Source organism: Pseudorasbora parva, chromosome 18, assembly GCF_024679245.1.
Source record: "Pseudorasbora parva isolate DD20220531a chromosome 18, ASM2467924v1, whole genome shotgun sequence".
In the NCBI taxonomy this organism is placed as follows: Eukaryota; Metazoa; Chordata; class Actinopteri; order Cypriniformes; family Gobionidae; genus Pseudorasbora; species Pseudorasbora parva.
This window is the reverse complement of record NC_090189.1, coordinates 39,393,479-39,408,045: the sequence shown is the minus strand read 5'-3', so window position 1 is coordinate 39,408,045 and position 14,567 is coordinate 39,393,479. Positions and strand designations below refer to the sequence as shown.

The following is a 14,567-nucleotide window of genomic DNA, read 5'->3' as shown; positions in this document are numbered from 1 at the left end:
CTCATCTTTCTTATGCTCCCTGTTTCAGGATAGAGAAAAACTCTTGAGAAAGAAGAGGCATAAACGAAGCAGACCAATAAAGGTGAAGTGTGTAACTTTCTCAGTGTTGTAGTCAGGGGCGTAGGCAGGAAGTGGATAATGTGGGTGGGCCGGAATAATTCGCATCACCCCTTCATTTGGAAGAAAAATCCCCAAATCTGATTGAAACATAGCAACACAGCTAAAAGTATTCCTCATATGTTGGACCTCTCATTGTCTGTTGTCTTTTAATATAGTCTACTTCTGAATGTACATGCCCGTACGAGCTGTGTTTGTGATGTTTGAGCGCGGCGCACGAGAGGACCGTTTACAAGGTTGCTTTACTTTTGAAATCCTGCTAGTGCTACTAGTGTCGCAGAAACGATATACTTCACCTGTAAGCACTGAGCTCCGTGCGATCAAGTGTGAGCGGCTGCAACATGGAAAAAACTAAAAAACTAAATCAAAGCAGGAGAGAGATTCAACCCTCGTCCTGATAACTATATCACGAAGAGAAATCACAATGCATGAGTCCTGTATCAATAATCTGCCATTGTTAATACAGTACAAGTGGCTTATGTACATTTAAGAAAACCACTTGCTCATAAATGCCATGGCGGCCCAGACTGAAAACCTACCCAAAAAGTCAGATATACGTTTTGAATCGAAGATAATATCATCATAATCCCAATTATCTGGTAGTTCACTCATGGCATCCTGTCATCTTTGTCAAGATGTGTTTCTGTCTTAAATGTGTCATAAATGTCAGTTTAGCCATTTTTTAATAACAAAAAAGGCGCTGCTGGTTGGAATTTAATTGTGATATTGGCCTGAAGAAGAACATGACATTACTACTGGCAACTGAAGAGATGAATTAGCATATTTTCATTCATATTAGAATAGACTTATAATAATAATAATAATAATATTAATGATAAAAAAATAATAATATTAATAATAATAATAATAATAATAATAATAATAATAATAATAAATTACATTTATATAGCGTTTTTTTAGGCACTCAAAGTGCTTTACATAGAAGGGGGGAATCTCCTCAACCACCACCAATGTTCAGCACCACCTGGATGATGCTACGGCAGCCATATTGCGCCAGAACGCTCACCACACACCAGCTGATTGGTGGAGAGGAGAGCGAGTGATGAAGCCAATCAGGAGAGGGGGAGGATTAGGAGGCCATGATGGACAGGGGCCAATGGGTAAATTTGGCCAGGATGCCGGGGTTACACCCCTACTCTTTATCGAAGGACATCCTGGGATTTTTAACGACCACAGAGAGTCGGGACCTCGGTTTCCCCTCTCATCCGAAAGACGGTGCTCTTTGACAGTACAGTGTCCCCATCACTATACAAGTTCAAGTTCAAGAGTTTTATTTGTCACATACACAGTTATACAGAATACAACCGGCAGTGAAATGTAAACAGGTCCGCTCCATGGACAGCAAATAACAATTAACAAAAAAGCACAATAAATTATAAAATAGGAATAGGATAAGGTGCTATATATATACATATGTAGAATTATGAATAAATAAAGTAAAAGAAATAAGAGATGTGGAATAAAATAAGTGAGATAAAGTAAACTGGAGACTATAAAAATAAATACGTGGATAACAGAAGTGCAGGAGTGTAATGTGCAAACAGCATTATAATGAGTAGTTACATGGAACACAAGAAGCTGGTGAGACCCGGAATTTCCTCAGCTGGCGCAGGTGGTACAGTCTTTGCCTGGCCTTTTTCACCTGAGACTGGATATTTGCAGTCCAGGTCAGGTCCTCTGAGATGTTCACACCCAGGTATTTGAAGCTGCTCACTCTCTCTACTGGTGTCCTGCTGATCATGAGAGGGGAATATGACCGTTGCTGTCTCTTCCTGAAGTCCACAATCAGTTCTTTGGTCTTGTTCACATTCAGAAGGAGACAGTTGTCTTGGCACCATGATGTCAGTTGCTCCACCTCGTCCAAGTATGCGGTCTCATTGTTGTTGGAAATGAGGCCCAGGACAACAGTATCATCTGCAAACTTGATGACAGAGGTGGAGCTGTGTGTGGACAAACAGTCATGCGTGTAGAGAGAGTAGAGCAGGGGACTGAGGACACAGCCCTGTGGAGCTCCCACACTCACGGTGATGGAGGTGGAGGTGAACTGTCCTACTCTCACCACCTGAGGTCTGCCAGTGAGGAAATCTTCAATCCAGTGACATTGAGAAGAGTTCAGTCCGAGATCCAGGAGTTTGTTAGTTAGCTTAATGGGAACTATGGTGTTAAAGGCTGAACTATAGTCAATAAATAGCAGTCTTACATAGTTCCCATTCTTGCTGTCGATGTGTGTGAGGGAGGAGTGGAGGACGTGAAAGATGGCATCTTCAGTCGATCTATTGGGACGATAGGCGAACTGAAGAGGGTCCAAGGTGTCAGGGATGGAGGAGCAGATGTTGTTTTTGATGAGTCTCTCAAAGACCTTCATGACTAAAGACGTGAGAGCCACTGGGCGATAGTCATTTAGGCAAGAGGATTTACTGTTCTTAGGGAAAGGGATGATGGTGGATTTTTTGAGTGAGGTTGGGACCACAGATGTAGCAAGGGACTCATTGAAGATGGATGTGAGGAGTCCGGCGAGCTGATCAGCACAGCACCGCAGGACACGACCTGAAACGCCATCCGGCCCAGCAGCTTTCCTAACATCCACACGCTTGAGTGTCCTACGAACCTCATCCTCCGAGACAGAGATCACGTGATTGTTGCAGCTGAGTGATTCTCTCTGACGCGTCACTCGGCAGCGTCGCGCTGCCGCGATTGCCATCAAAGAGAGCGTAGAAAGAGTTTAACTCGTTCACAAGCAATGGATCAGCTCTCACTTCTGCAGAGGATTTCGTTCCAAAAGCACAGATGGTTCTCAGTCCCTGCCACATCCGCCGGGAGTCGTTGAGTTGGAAATAAGACTCCACGTGATCCCTATAACGGAGCTTTGCGGCTTTAACGGCGCGTCGGAGAGCATAACAGGATGATTTATAATCCCTCATATTCCCTGTTAGTAGACCGGCGTTGTATGCGGCAGTGCAGGCGTTCATTGCAGCGTGGATTGAACTGTCCACCCACGGTTTCTGATTAGAGAAGGACGTTATAGTTATTGTTTGTGTGGCTTGCTCTGTCAGTGTGTTGATGAAGCAGAGCGCCACATCAGTGAACTCGCTGACGTCCGATGAACTCGCCCGGAACATGTCCCAGTCAACGTCGTCAAGAGCTGCCTGTAGCATGATCTCTGAATGAGGCGACCAGCGTTTAACTTCCCGCCTCACCGGGGGTTCCTGAACGAGCCTTTGTTTGTACTCAGGTGTAAGGAAAATGGCGGCATGGTCCGATTTACCAAAGGCTGGTAGTGAACGAGCCTTGTAGGCATTCTTAAACAGAGATTAGCAGTGATCCAGTGTGTTTGCTCCTCGTGTGGGACAGGAGACATGTTGGTGAAAGTTAGGCAATACTTTCTTAAGGTTGGCTTTGTTAAAATCACCCGCGACGACGAAAGCCGCATCGGGGTGGCTGTTTGTGGAGCCGCTGATGGCATCATGGAGGCCAGATAAAGCCAGTCCCGTGTCTGCCTGTGGTGGAATATAAACCACAGTGGCGACGACCGAAGAAAACTCCCTAGGCAGATAGAATGGGCGGCAAATGATTGATAAATGTTCCAGGTGAGGCGAGCAGGATCGCGAAAGAATGGAGATGTTTCTGGGATTGCACCATTTCTTGTTGATCATGAAACACACTCCACCGCCTTTGGTTTTACCGGCCTCGGCTGTTCTGTCCATCCGGAAAACAGAGAAGTTCTCAGACAGCGTCACAGCTGTGTCCGGGACCGCGGGCGTGAGCCATGTTTCGGACAAACAATAGATGTTGCAGTCTCTCACGTCCCGTTGAAAACTTATCCTGGCTCTAAGATCGTCCATCTTATTCTCCAAGGATTGGACATTTGCGAGCAGAATGCTTGGGAGAGGCGGACTGAATGCTCTCTTCCTCAGTCTGTTGCGGATCCCAGCGCGTTTCCCGCGGTGTTTTTTGAATCTTCGCCTACGAGTCGAGTGGCCTTTGTTCAACTCGGCGTTCCGAAGAATCTCTGGTGGCCACAGAGGATTGATGAAAGCGCCTTGAACCAGATCAGTGTAGCGATAACCTATATCCAAAAGTGTTTTGCTATCATAGCAGACCAAGGCTGATGATAGATTAGTAAAAAATGAGAACAAAAGAGTGTAGAATAATAAATAAAATCAAAGTCTCAGAGGAGCTACCTGAACGGCGACCGAACACGACGGCGCCATCTTGCTATCTCTGGGGTGTTAGGACTGGGACTTGCTATACTGGGGTGTTAGGACCCACACAGACCACAGGGTGAGCGCCCCCTGCTGGCCTCACTAACACCTCTACCAGCAGCTCCTGGTTTTCCTAGTTGGTCTCCCATTTAGGTACTGACCAGGCTCAGCCCTGCTTAGCTTCAGTGGGAAACCAGTCTCGGGCTACAGGGTGATATGACTTCCAGGGCATGACAAAATAAATCACATTTAAAATAATGATTGAAGATTTGTTAAATGTTAGAAAATAGTGCTATTAAAAATATATATATATTTCCCTGGATCTGACAGGATGGGGAAGCTTTCAGTCTGGGTGGGCCTAAGTCCACTGACACTGGGGTTGGGACTATACCTGAGGCTTCAAGTCCATATTTACCCAGGATTTATCTTGTCGTTTCCCATGCAGAGGCATATTGTTGTAGATACATTCTATGGGTATGATGAAGAGTCTATGGATTCGGAAACTTCCTCGGTGGCTTCCCTGCGCATGGATCGGACCCCGGCTACGCCAGATGAAGATTTAGATGAGGTGAGCATTTGGGAACGTTAACTATTGATTTCTTTCATTTCTCACTAAGGGCTCCTGTGTTTTTGCCGACTTCTTCTATGGTGTGTTTTGATAATTGCGCAGTATTTCTCATGTTGATTATTTGTGCTTTATTTCTCATGCTCTTTTTATTAAGGGTCTGGCGGCTGAAGAGTCGGAACTGCGGTTTAAGCAGCTGACACGGGAATATCAGGCTCTTCAGCGAGCGTATGCCCTGCTACAGGAGCAGAAAGGAGGTCTGCTGGATGCTGAAATGGAGGCCAAGGTATTCCTGAACTGTTGTCTGTGCTGTAGCTAATTAATATTAAACAGCGCACAGAACTTGGGTAAAAGAAATGACACTTCTTTGGTTTGTTTTGCCCTGATAAAAATGCAATTCAAACATATACACACATATTTTGTGTGTATTTGACTGTTTAAGTGCAATAAGCAGCAAAAAATTATTTAATTTAGTGCTGAGAGGGGCTTTATGTGCAGCAAATCTGCAGGAATGGGTAAAATTATGCTCAATACGTGCAATCCCACGCTGAAATTCAAGCCCTCACTCGGAGCAAATGAAGCGAGTGAGTGGAGGAGGGTTTGAGTGTCACTCGCTGTCAGAGAGATCAGAGAGAGAGTGTCGTGCGTCTGTTCTGAAAAAAATGAGATTAGATTATGAGTGATATCTTTATGAGTCAGTAGCAAAGAGTTTTATATTAAAAGAGACTGAAATAAGGTTGAAAATAAGGACGTTGTTTTTACTTTAAAAAGCCGCCTTATATGAAAATACTTACAAATGCATGGACTAGCATTGTCATGGGAAATCCCCTTACCTTTAAAAGGACAAAGACACCGCTTTCCCCAGCGGACATTATGATTATGAATATTACATTGGTCTGAAGAATATGATCTTGATGGATGCAGGCAATGCACTCGCTTAGTCAATCTCTCGCTCATCATACTCTACATAACACAATAATCTTCAGTGAAGCGACTCAGCGTTCCTCTGTTACTCGCTCTACAGTGGTGTTTCAGAATTAGTAACAGAGGCTTGGGCTCAACTGTTAAACTGTCAACTTAAGATTTGAATCCGTAGCCGTGCGATTATTACCTACGGCCGAAATACAACCGTGCTGATATAGAACGATATCGCACGGCTATGAGTGTGATATTGCTCATTTAAACCATGGTCTGTCTGAAAACTCGATTATGATTGGCTGGAAGGTGTGCAATAATACTGCTTAAAGCATCTAAGGGGTTACATCGCTATTTTGAAGAATTAAACTCACAACTTTGTTGTCTTTCTTGCTCTCTTTTGATAATGAATTCAAATAAATTATATAATTTAATTTGAATAAACTTAATCTTTTGCACTACTTTATTTTTGTGTCTGATTTAAAGCAGTTTGAATGTTAGATCTAATGAGCCATATCTGACAAATATAACAGCCAGTTTTACCCTTCCGGTCAAATATTGTGCTGCAAACATCAGTAACAGCTTTACGTTTTCAATTTTGGCATATGACCATGGCATAAGCGGGATAATCCATGGCTTGCTGTGCATTAAACAATTTTATTACACGGCTCTGTGAAATACTTGATTCTGATTGGTCAATCGCGCATTCCAGCAGTACGTTATTCCCAGATAACACCCGCTCATCCGGGTACGAGTTATCTTGGCCGGTACTACTTCTATGCTTAACGCTGGCGCCATCTTGTGGCTTAAACAGCCGTGGGTTACAATGGAAGACTTCAAGGCGGGTTTCCTTTATAAAGTTTTAAATATGGATATTTTTCTCACACAAACGCATCGATTCGAATCAGAAGGCTCTATTAACCCATCGGAGTCGTGTGGAGCACGTTATTTGACGGACAGCTGCATTTTTTATGGACTTCAAACACAACTACAACTACTGCTGGGATTAACGTTAGCCTGGACTTTTCAAATATAACTCTGATTGTATTCGTCTGACAGAAGAATGTCATATATACCTACGATAACTTGAGCGTGAGTAAATCATAGGTTTACTTTCATTTTTGGCTGAACTAACCCTTTCAGCATTCATTTTCAAAATTTAGCAGCAATAGATAAAGGCTTAAAGCAGTTTGGAACTGTTTTTCTTCACGGAAGCTTTGCGTAAGAGCTAATAAAATATTTAATCTCAAGACAATATTTTGTGTCTAATTTATTTGAGACTAGTAGCCGTGTAATAAGCGGGATAATGTCCACCCAGCAGGTTGTTACCGCAGAATAAACCCCTTCAGAGTGATGCTCCGCTTCGCGTCGGGGTCCTGATCACTCTGTCGGGGTTTATTCTGCGGTAACAACCAGCTGGGTGGACATTATCCCTTACTTCATGCACTTTGCCGGGTGGTTCATTGCCTTCACATCATGCATTAAAATCGGTTAATGCATTGCTAGCCGTGGATTATCCCTGATATACAGTAGTTGTCCTCATACAGAGGACTCCTGAAGACCCTTATGATTATATTTCATGGACAGTATATCTCGTTAAATCAGATCATTTGACCTTTTGTATGATATGACAAGTGTAGTTCAGGTTATTACACGTCATATGCTACAAACCCCACAAAAAAATAAAGATTTTTGTAAATTCATAATCAGTGATTTTTGATAGAAAAACTTTTTATATGAGATTATATCTTTATATGAGAGATTGTAACGTTTTTCCATGCCATATATAATCAAAATCATTCAATAACTAGACATTTTCCCCTTGCGTTACGTTAAAAATGTAATAGGGTTCAGACCAATTGTTTGAAAAACTCTTTAAAAAAAAAATCTATACATATCCAACAATTTTAGTTTTCTCTAAATTTGAATAAACATACAGTAAATGAGCTCCTGAAAGGTAAAGAGCTCAAAAGAACACATTACTGTTTCACTGAACCCACATGCTTATATAGTGCATATTCAGGTAAATGATGGTTATATTTCATAGTTATTTTATCTTTGCAGGCTCAAGAGCAGCTCCAGGCAGACACTCAAAGGTATAAGGCTAAAATCGAAGACCTGGAAAAAGAGCTTGCTGTAAAAGGACAGGTACAAGTCTTTCATTACTATTGGTATCAGTGACGAAAAATTCATATACAGTGACTTATAATGTGGTATTTATCTTGCTGAGTGTTTCTCCATACTTACAGCCTGATTTGTTCTGAGTATCTGGTTATAAAGCACAGTATGGCGCAGGTATGGCTGATTCCCATGTCACTCCCTCTCTTTCTCACAGGACTCCAGATGGGTGGAAGAGAAGCAACTGTTCCTCAGACGCAATCAAGAGCTGCTGGAGAAGGTGTGTGTACATGAGGATCAACAAAGTAATCATAGACTGAAGAGATCATTCCCTTAATTCCATGTAGAGGTCATTATTGTAAAATAAACCTTGACAGGATTATTGGAAGCAGAAACAATGCACTTCTCCTTTACTGTTACACAAGTCACTAAATGCCATTATTTTCTAGCAAAAGTCTGGGTCTCACGTTATATTAGGTGTCTTTAAAATTGTAGGTTCAGGAGCAAGTTTAGGTTTAGGATCAAGAGTGTAGTTACATTCAGGTAAATGTAAGTACAGTGTACTAAATAACACATGTTGAAATATTTGTATCAAATGGAAACGTTTTAAATATTTAAGTTTTTTTATGATTTTGAAGTATTTGATCAAAAATACGGTGTAATAAGGGTATCAGGGTACAATACAAAATGTAATTTATTCCTGTGATCAAAGCTGTCGCATGATCCTTCAGAAATAATTCTAATATGAGGATTTGATGCTCAAGAAACATATATGATTATTACTTTTAATTGGCAAAAAATGCATTTCATTGATCAAAGGTTACTGTAAAGACTTATATAATGGTACAAAAGTAAATTCTGTTCTTTTGAACTTTCTGTTCAACCGTTATATATATATATATATAGATAGCATCTACTGTCTTTCCTGTAGCTCAATGAGTAGAGCATGGCGCTAGCAATGCCAAGGTCATGGGTTCGATTCCCAGGGAAAGCAAGAATTGACAAAAATGTAAAATGTGTACCTTGAATGCAATGTAAGTTGCTTTGGATAAAAGCGTCTGCCAAATGCATAAATGTAAATATAGATGCTGAGAGGTGCGTTGGATACAAAAAGTCCATTTGTAAAAAGCACCATCAATGTAAGTCTTTCATAAAGTCCATTAGTCACATTTTTCTTGATGTTTCTTTGAAAGGTTGAAAAGTTGGAGAATGAAAACGGAAAGCTGCAGCAGGAACTGCAGGACTCTAGAGATCAGAATGAACTTCTGGAGTTTCGCATACTTGAGCTGGAGGTTTGAGCTCTATCTCTGTCCACATATTGCACCAGCTGTTCATATGGCCTTACTTAAAGGGGACCTATTATTCACCTTTTTACAAGATGTAATAAGATGTAAAAAGCCTCAAGTGTCTCCAGAATGTGAAGTTTCCGCTCAAAATACCCAACAGATCATTTATTATACCGTGTTGTTAATGGAAGGAAAAACATGTGGTTTTCGTGCATGTATCTTTAAATGCAAATGAGCTGCTCTTCCCCGCCCCCATCCAGAAGAGGGCGGAGCCTGTACAGCTCCTGCCTCGGATACTCTGCCAAAAACTAAATTTTGGTTTTGGTTTGGTTTTGATTGTCATCTCACACACAGTCGGTTATGTCTGTGAAGGTAAACAGCAGGGAAATATATCACATGTGCGTATTAGATATGTGTATTAAAGTGACAGCAGGGATTTATACAGTACCTGCTGATACATGATGTTAATATGAATCAAACAACAGAAGAAAAACAGAAAATCACTCACTGCTCTCGACTGAATAACGTAAGTGGCTTTAATAAGAACACATTTCTTACTTGAATGCTGCTGAGAATGCTCTGCTGGAGATAAACATGGCAGACTGTGTACAGCTCAATGAGGGGCGGGGCTAATCTAATAGGGCGGAGTCTGTTAGCAGTCGTAGGCGGGGCCTGTTCCAATGTGACATCATGTTGAATCCCATTCTTGAATGACTCATTTTGAGACATTGTTTCAGATTTATGGAGAAAAATAACAGTGTATGGATGTTTACAACAATAGGGTGGTTGTGTACACACACATAAATATGTTCTAAAACAATATAAAAGTCAATTTTGAATAATATGTCCCCTTTAAACTTGTAAATACATTTGTTCTTAAGGCCTTTGTAGTGAGTCTGTACTATTATTCCTGGATGCTTTTATTGGATGCTTCCGTAAATATCTAGTTTATACATGGGTTTAGGTTTCAACTAATTTAAATAGTGCAATGCAAAAATGTATAATAATGCATAAGTTGTAACTTACTATTATCGTATGCTATAAGTTATATGAGTTATAACATACACATGGTTGGTTCCACTGGGCCCTGAATATTATCATTTAGCAGTATTACAGTTTCCTTTAGATTGCTATTCTATCATACGAGAGCAGCATAATGGTGGTCAAATCTGGCATTTCCATCCTCAGACTGCAATTTTGACCAAGGGGGGCAAATTAATTATGCAGAACTGCTGTGGTATCTTTAAGTACGTACAACATAACACACATAATGAAATTTGCACAACTCTTTATTTATCTGTAAGTAAAACACAAATGTGCACGTACTTCCATGGATAGTTGCTGTGCCAAAACGCTCCCTTCTTGACAAACAAGAACACTCTTTGTCTCTCATCTTGTTTTACATTCTCAGATGGATGCATCCACCTAGTGGTGGAAGTACAGAAATACACAAACTATGCTTTAAGGAAACAGATCTATCATCTATGTGGATGGTATAGTAGAGACGTTAGTCTGGAGTGCACGTGATAATGCTGTTGGTGTAAGTGTGTAACGTGTGTTTGATGTGATCTGTCAGGAGCGTGAGAGGAGATCGCCTCCGTTCAACCTTCAAATCCATCCTTTCTCTGAGGGAGTGAGTGCACTACAGATCTACTGTATAAAGGAGGGAGTGAAGGTAAGTATGAAATCATAAACTGGCTCTTTGCTTTCAATAACAGTAAGAACCCATGACCCAGTTCTGCTGTCATCTGCTCTCAACAGGACGTGTGTATACCAGACCTCATCAAGCTGTTGGATATACTAGGGGATAACGGGGTACGTCACAGACAACAATCCATTCAACATTTTCCTTTCTGTCATGGGCTAGATTATTACCAGTTGTAGTGTAAATGCCCATTATGTGTTTCTGGCTTTATGCAGAACTTGAGGAACGAGGAGCAGGTGGCCATTATTCAAGCAAGTACTGTGCTGTCTCTCGCTGAGAAGGTACGTGGTTTCCTGTTTCAGGTTATATAAGTATAATAGAGAGGCCCAAAAACAGTCACATGTCTGAATGCCATTACATTCGAAACAAAAGTGTCACAGTACTGTATACACAACATTTACTTTTCTCATTCTGTTTGTGACGGAGAATAATAACACTGGTCTACAGCCAAAATGCTTCTGAAATAGATGTAGTCAAACTTTACTAATTCAAAATGAAAATTATGCTTAAAATTGTTGATTGGCTCTAGTTTTCAAGATATACCATTGGGTAAGTAAATGACCTTTGATTTGGTAATGGCGGAGGATATGTGAGTTATACAGGGAAGGGACCTCAATTTAAACCAGAAATAACTAAAATACATCTTTGACCAGACATATGAATAAATCTTTGACTGGGTTTGCACAGTACTTTTTTTTTCTTAAGAGTAACCGGTCCTACTCGACACACAGCGGGATTCGAACCAGAGTCTCTGGCATGGGAGGCAGGCACGCTAACAAGGACGCTAAAAACAGAAGCTGCTAATGCGCCTCTTGAGGGCAGGGGAGTGAGGTTTGCATGCACAGCTTTTTCTGGCCTATGTCCGTTACACTCACCCCCCTAAACCTCCCTCTTTTCTGGGTCAATGGTACCAAATGTTACCAGTTCTCCACTCGGAGTGATTCAAACTGGCGTCTCCAGCATGGGAGGTGTGCGCGCTAACAAGGACGGTAAAAACAAAAGCTGCTAATGCCTCTCTTGAAGCCAGGGGAGTGAGATTTGCATGTACAGCTCTTACTGGCCTACATCCGTTACACTTATCCCTCTAAACATCACTCTAATCCAGCTCAGGGCACTAAATGTCACCGGTCCTACTTGAACCACTCAGAGGGATTCAAACCGGGGACTCAGGCATAGGAGATGGGTGCACTAACAAGAACACTAAAGACAGAAGCTGTAGCGTGCCTCTTGAGGCCAGGGAAGTGAGGTTTACACGCACAGCTCTTACTGTCCTACGTTACAATCACCCCCCTTATTCCCATGTGGCTCACGGCACCAGATGTGACTGGTCCTACTCGACCCACTCTGAGCTGGATTCGAACGGGGATCTCCATTTTGGGAGGCGGCAAGGACGCTGAAGACCTCTACCGTCAGTCTCTGATGTGCCTCGAGGCCAGGGGAGTACGGTTTTGTACACCTCTTACTGGCCTGCATCTGTTACACTCATCTCCCTAAAACTCACTGCCATCCAGGTCACACCACCAAATGTCACTGGTCCTACTTGACCCGGACTGAGCGGGGTTCGAACCGGAGTCTCCGGTGTGGAAGGCTGACACACTAATAAAGACGCTAAAAAATGCAGCCGCTAGAGTCAGTCACTAGAGTGCCTCTTGAGATCAGGGTAGTGAGGTTTACACGCACAGCTCATACTAGCCTTGGTTCGTTACACTCAACCCCCTAAACCCCACTTCCATCCGGGTTACGGCACCAAATGTTATACCCCTTTTCCACCAAGGCAGTGCTTGTGCTAGTTCGGAGCCAGAGCCTAGTTTCAAATCGGTTCTTTGTCTTTCCACAGCCAAAGAACCAGCTCCGAGCCAGGAAAAATGGTTCTTTAGTAGCACCAAAACATTGCTGGGCTAGAAGTAAGGACCGCTTGTGTCAGCGGCTGGGGGCGGTGTTACTGTGATCAACAAGACAAACACAAACTTGTGACCGCCATTTTTTAAATAGCAGCTAATAAAGCTAACAGCTGCTCGATTGTAATCTCTGTCTATACAAATCTTGAAGAGCTGCACAAATGTGCTAGCCTGACGTGATCATACTGAATTCTAGTCAGAATATGAGTCTGAAACCGCTCCATTGGGATGTGATTATGGGGCTTGTTTCAACCGAACCAGGAAAGACATCAATTGGATAGACCTTTGTAGGTCTGTCCAATTGATGTCTTTCCTGGTTCGGTTGAAACACGCCTCATAATCGCAGCCCAATGGAGCAAACCAATCAGAGCAACGAAGCGACGCTTTGTCAAATGTCAACAGACAGAGCTCAAATGCAATGTGTTGCCAAGTCCGCGTTTCTTTCCGCGGTTATGTATGTCCGCAGGTTGAAGCGACTATTATGTGATATATAGACTCATGAGTGCGAATTTTAACAGGCAATCTTGCCAAAATAACACACATTTTACCCCCCAAACACCATTTTTCCCACGGAGAACCCCACGAGAAGCCATTGTTTAGGGCTAGTAGTTGGCGGGTTTTGTTGTAAAAACTTGGCAACCCTGTCTGCACGTGCGCTGAAATAAACGATCTTTGCCGGTGTTGTAAAAAAATAAAATAATTTATTGATACACAGAGTACTTACCCAACATGATCATCATCTTTGAGAGAAATTAGGAAGGTGAATGCATATACAAACAAGCTCTCCGTTTAGGATTCGAGTAAATATAATCCAAGCCCCTTTGATGACGTGCATGATTACGTTACTGTGGATCCTCTGTCCGTCATCGTCTAAAGCCCGCCCTGATGATTTCATTGGTCCGAACAGTTTCTGTTCGGAGATAATTACTCCTCTATGGAGCAAGGCCAGACCGAATTGCCAGACCTAAAAATGTTGTGGGCGGGGCTAAATTCGGCTGGCATCCAGGCTACAAATGTGCTGGATTCACGGTGTTCTGATGCTGATGCAGGATCATAAAGCCATGAGCCTTTGAGGAAAGGCTCGAGATGCATAGGAGCGCGCTGTGCAGACTGATTGTGTATGACATCAAAGTACAGCGAGCGGAAACGACTCCTTATGCTTTTGAATTGATCACGCTGTATTTTGATATCATACACGGATCGCTCCGCACACCGCCGATGCATCTTGAATAAGCCTGGTGTGTGTGTATTTCCTGCTGCCTCGCTAGCTTTGCTAAAATTCTAGCGAGAAAGATGAGATGTATACGGTGACGTAAGACCTAGCTCTGTGGTGGCTCTCTAGCCTGTGGAAAGCCAAACCGGTTCTTAAAGGCTCCTCATTCGAACCAACTTAGAACTGACACTAGCACTGGCTCTGAACTACACCCAGTTCATTCTGGTGGAAAAGGGGTATTAGTGGACCTACTTAACCCACTTCGAACCAGGGTCACCGCCGTGGGATGCGGGTATGCTTACAAGGAATGCTAAAGACAACAGCCACTAGCATCAGTTTCTAGTGCGCCTCTTGAGGCCAGGGGAGTGAGGTTTGCATGGACAGCTCTTACTGGCCTACATTACACTCACCCCCCAAAACTCACTCCCATCCAGGTCATGGTACCAAATGTTACTAGTCCTACTGGACCCACTCGGATGGATTCGAGCTGGGGTCTCCGGCATGGGATGCGGGTATGCTAACAAGGA

General features: G+C 42.6%; 1 protein-coding gene across 8 annotated transcripts in view; it reads left to right on the top strand.

Annotated features, from left to right (window-relative positions):
* jakmip2 (janus kinase and microtubule interacting protein 2) overlaps nucleotides 1–14,567 on the top strand; it is a 59,326-nt gene that overhangs the window by 30,692 nt on the left and 14,067 nt on the right. For 7 of the 8 annotated variants that reach the window (XM_067423035.1, XM_067423030.1, XM_067423033.1 and 4 more), the window contains 9 exons: nucleotides 29–82; nucleotides 4,786–4,908; nucleotides 5,063–5,191; nucleotides 7,885–7,968; nucleotides 8,156–8,218; nucleotides 9,132–9,230; nucleotides 10,801–10,899; nucleotides 10,986–11,039; nucleotides 11,145–11,210. In XM_067423035.1, the coding sequence (XP_067279136.1) occupies nucleotides 29–82; nucleotides 4,786–4,908; nucleotides 5,063–5,191; nucleotides 7,885–7,968; nucleotides 8,156–8,218; nucleotides 9,132–9,230; nucleotides 10,801–10,899; nucleotides 10,986–11,039; nucleotides 11,145–11,210 (771 nt within the window). Of the gene's footprint in view, nucleotides 1–28; nucleotides 83–4,785; nucleotides 4,909–5,062; nucleotides 5,192–7,884; nucleotides 7,969–8,155; nucleotides 8,219–9,131; nucleotides 9,237–10,800; nucleotides 10,900–10,985; nucleotides 11,040–11,144; nucleotides 11,211–14,567 lie in introns of those variants that run through there. The other variant, XM_067423037.1, reaches the window with a different exon arrangement.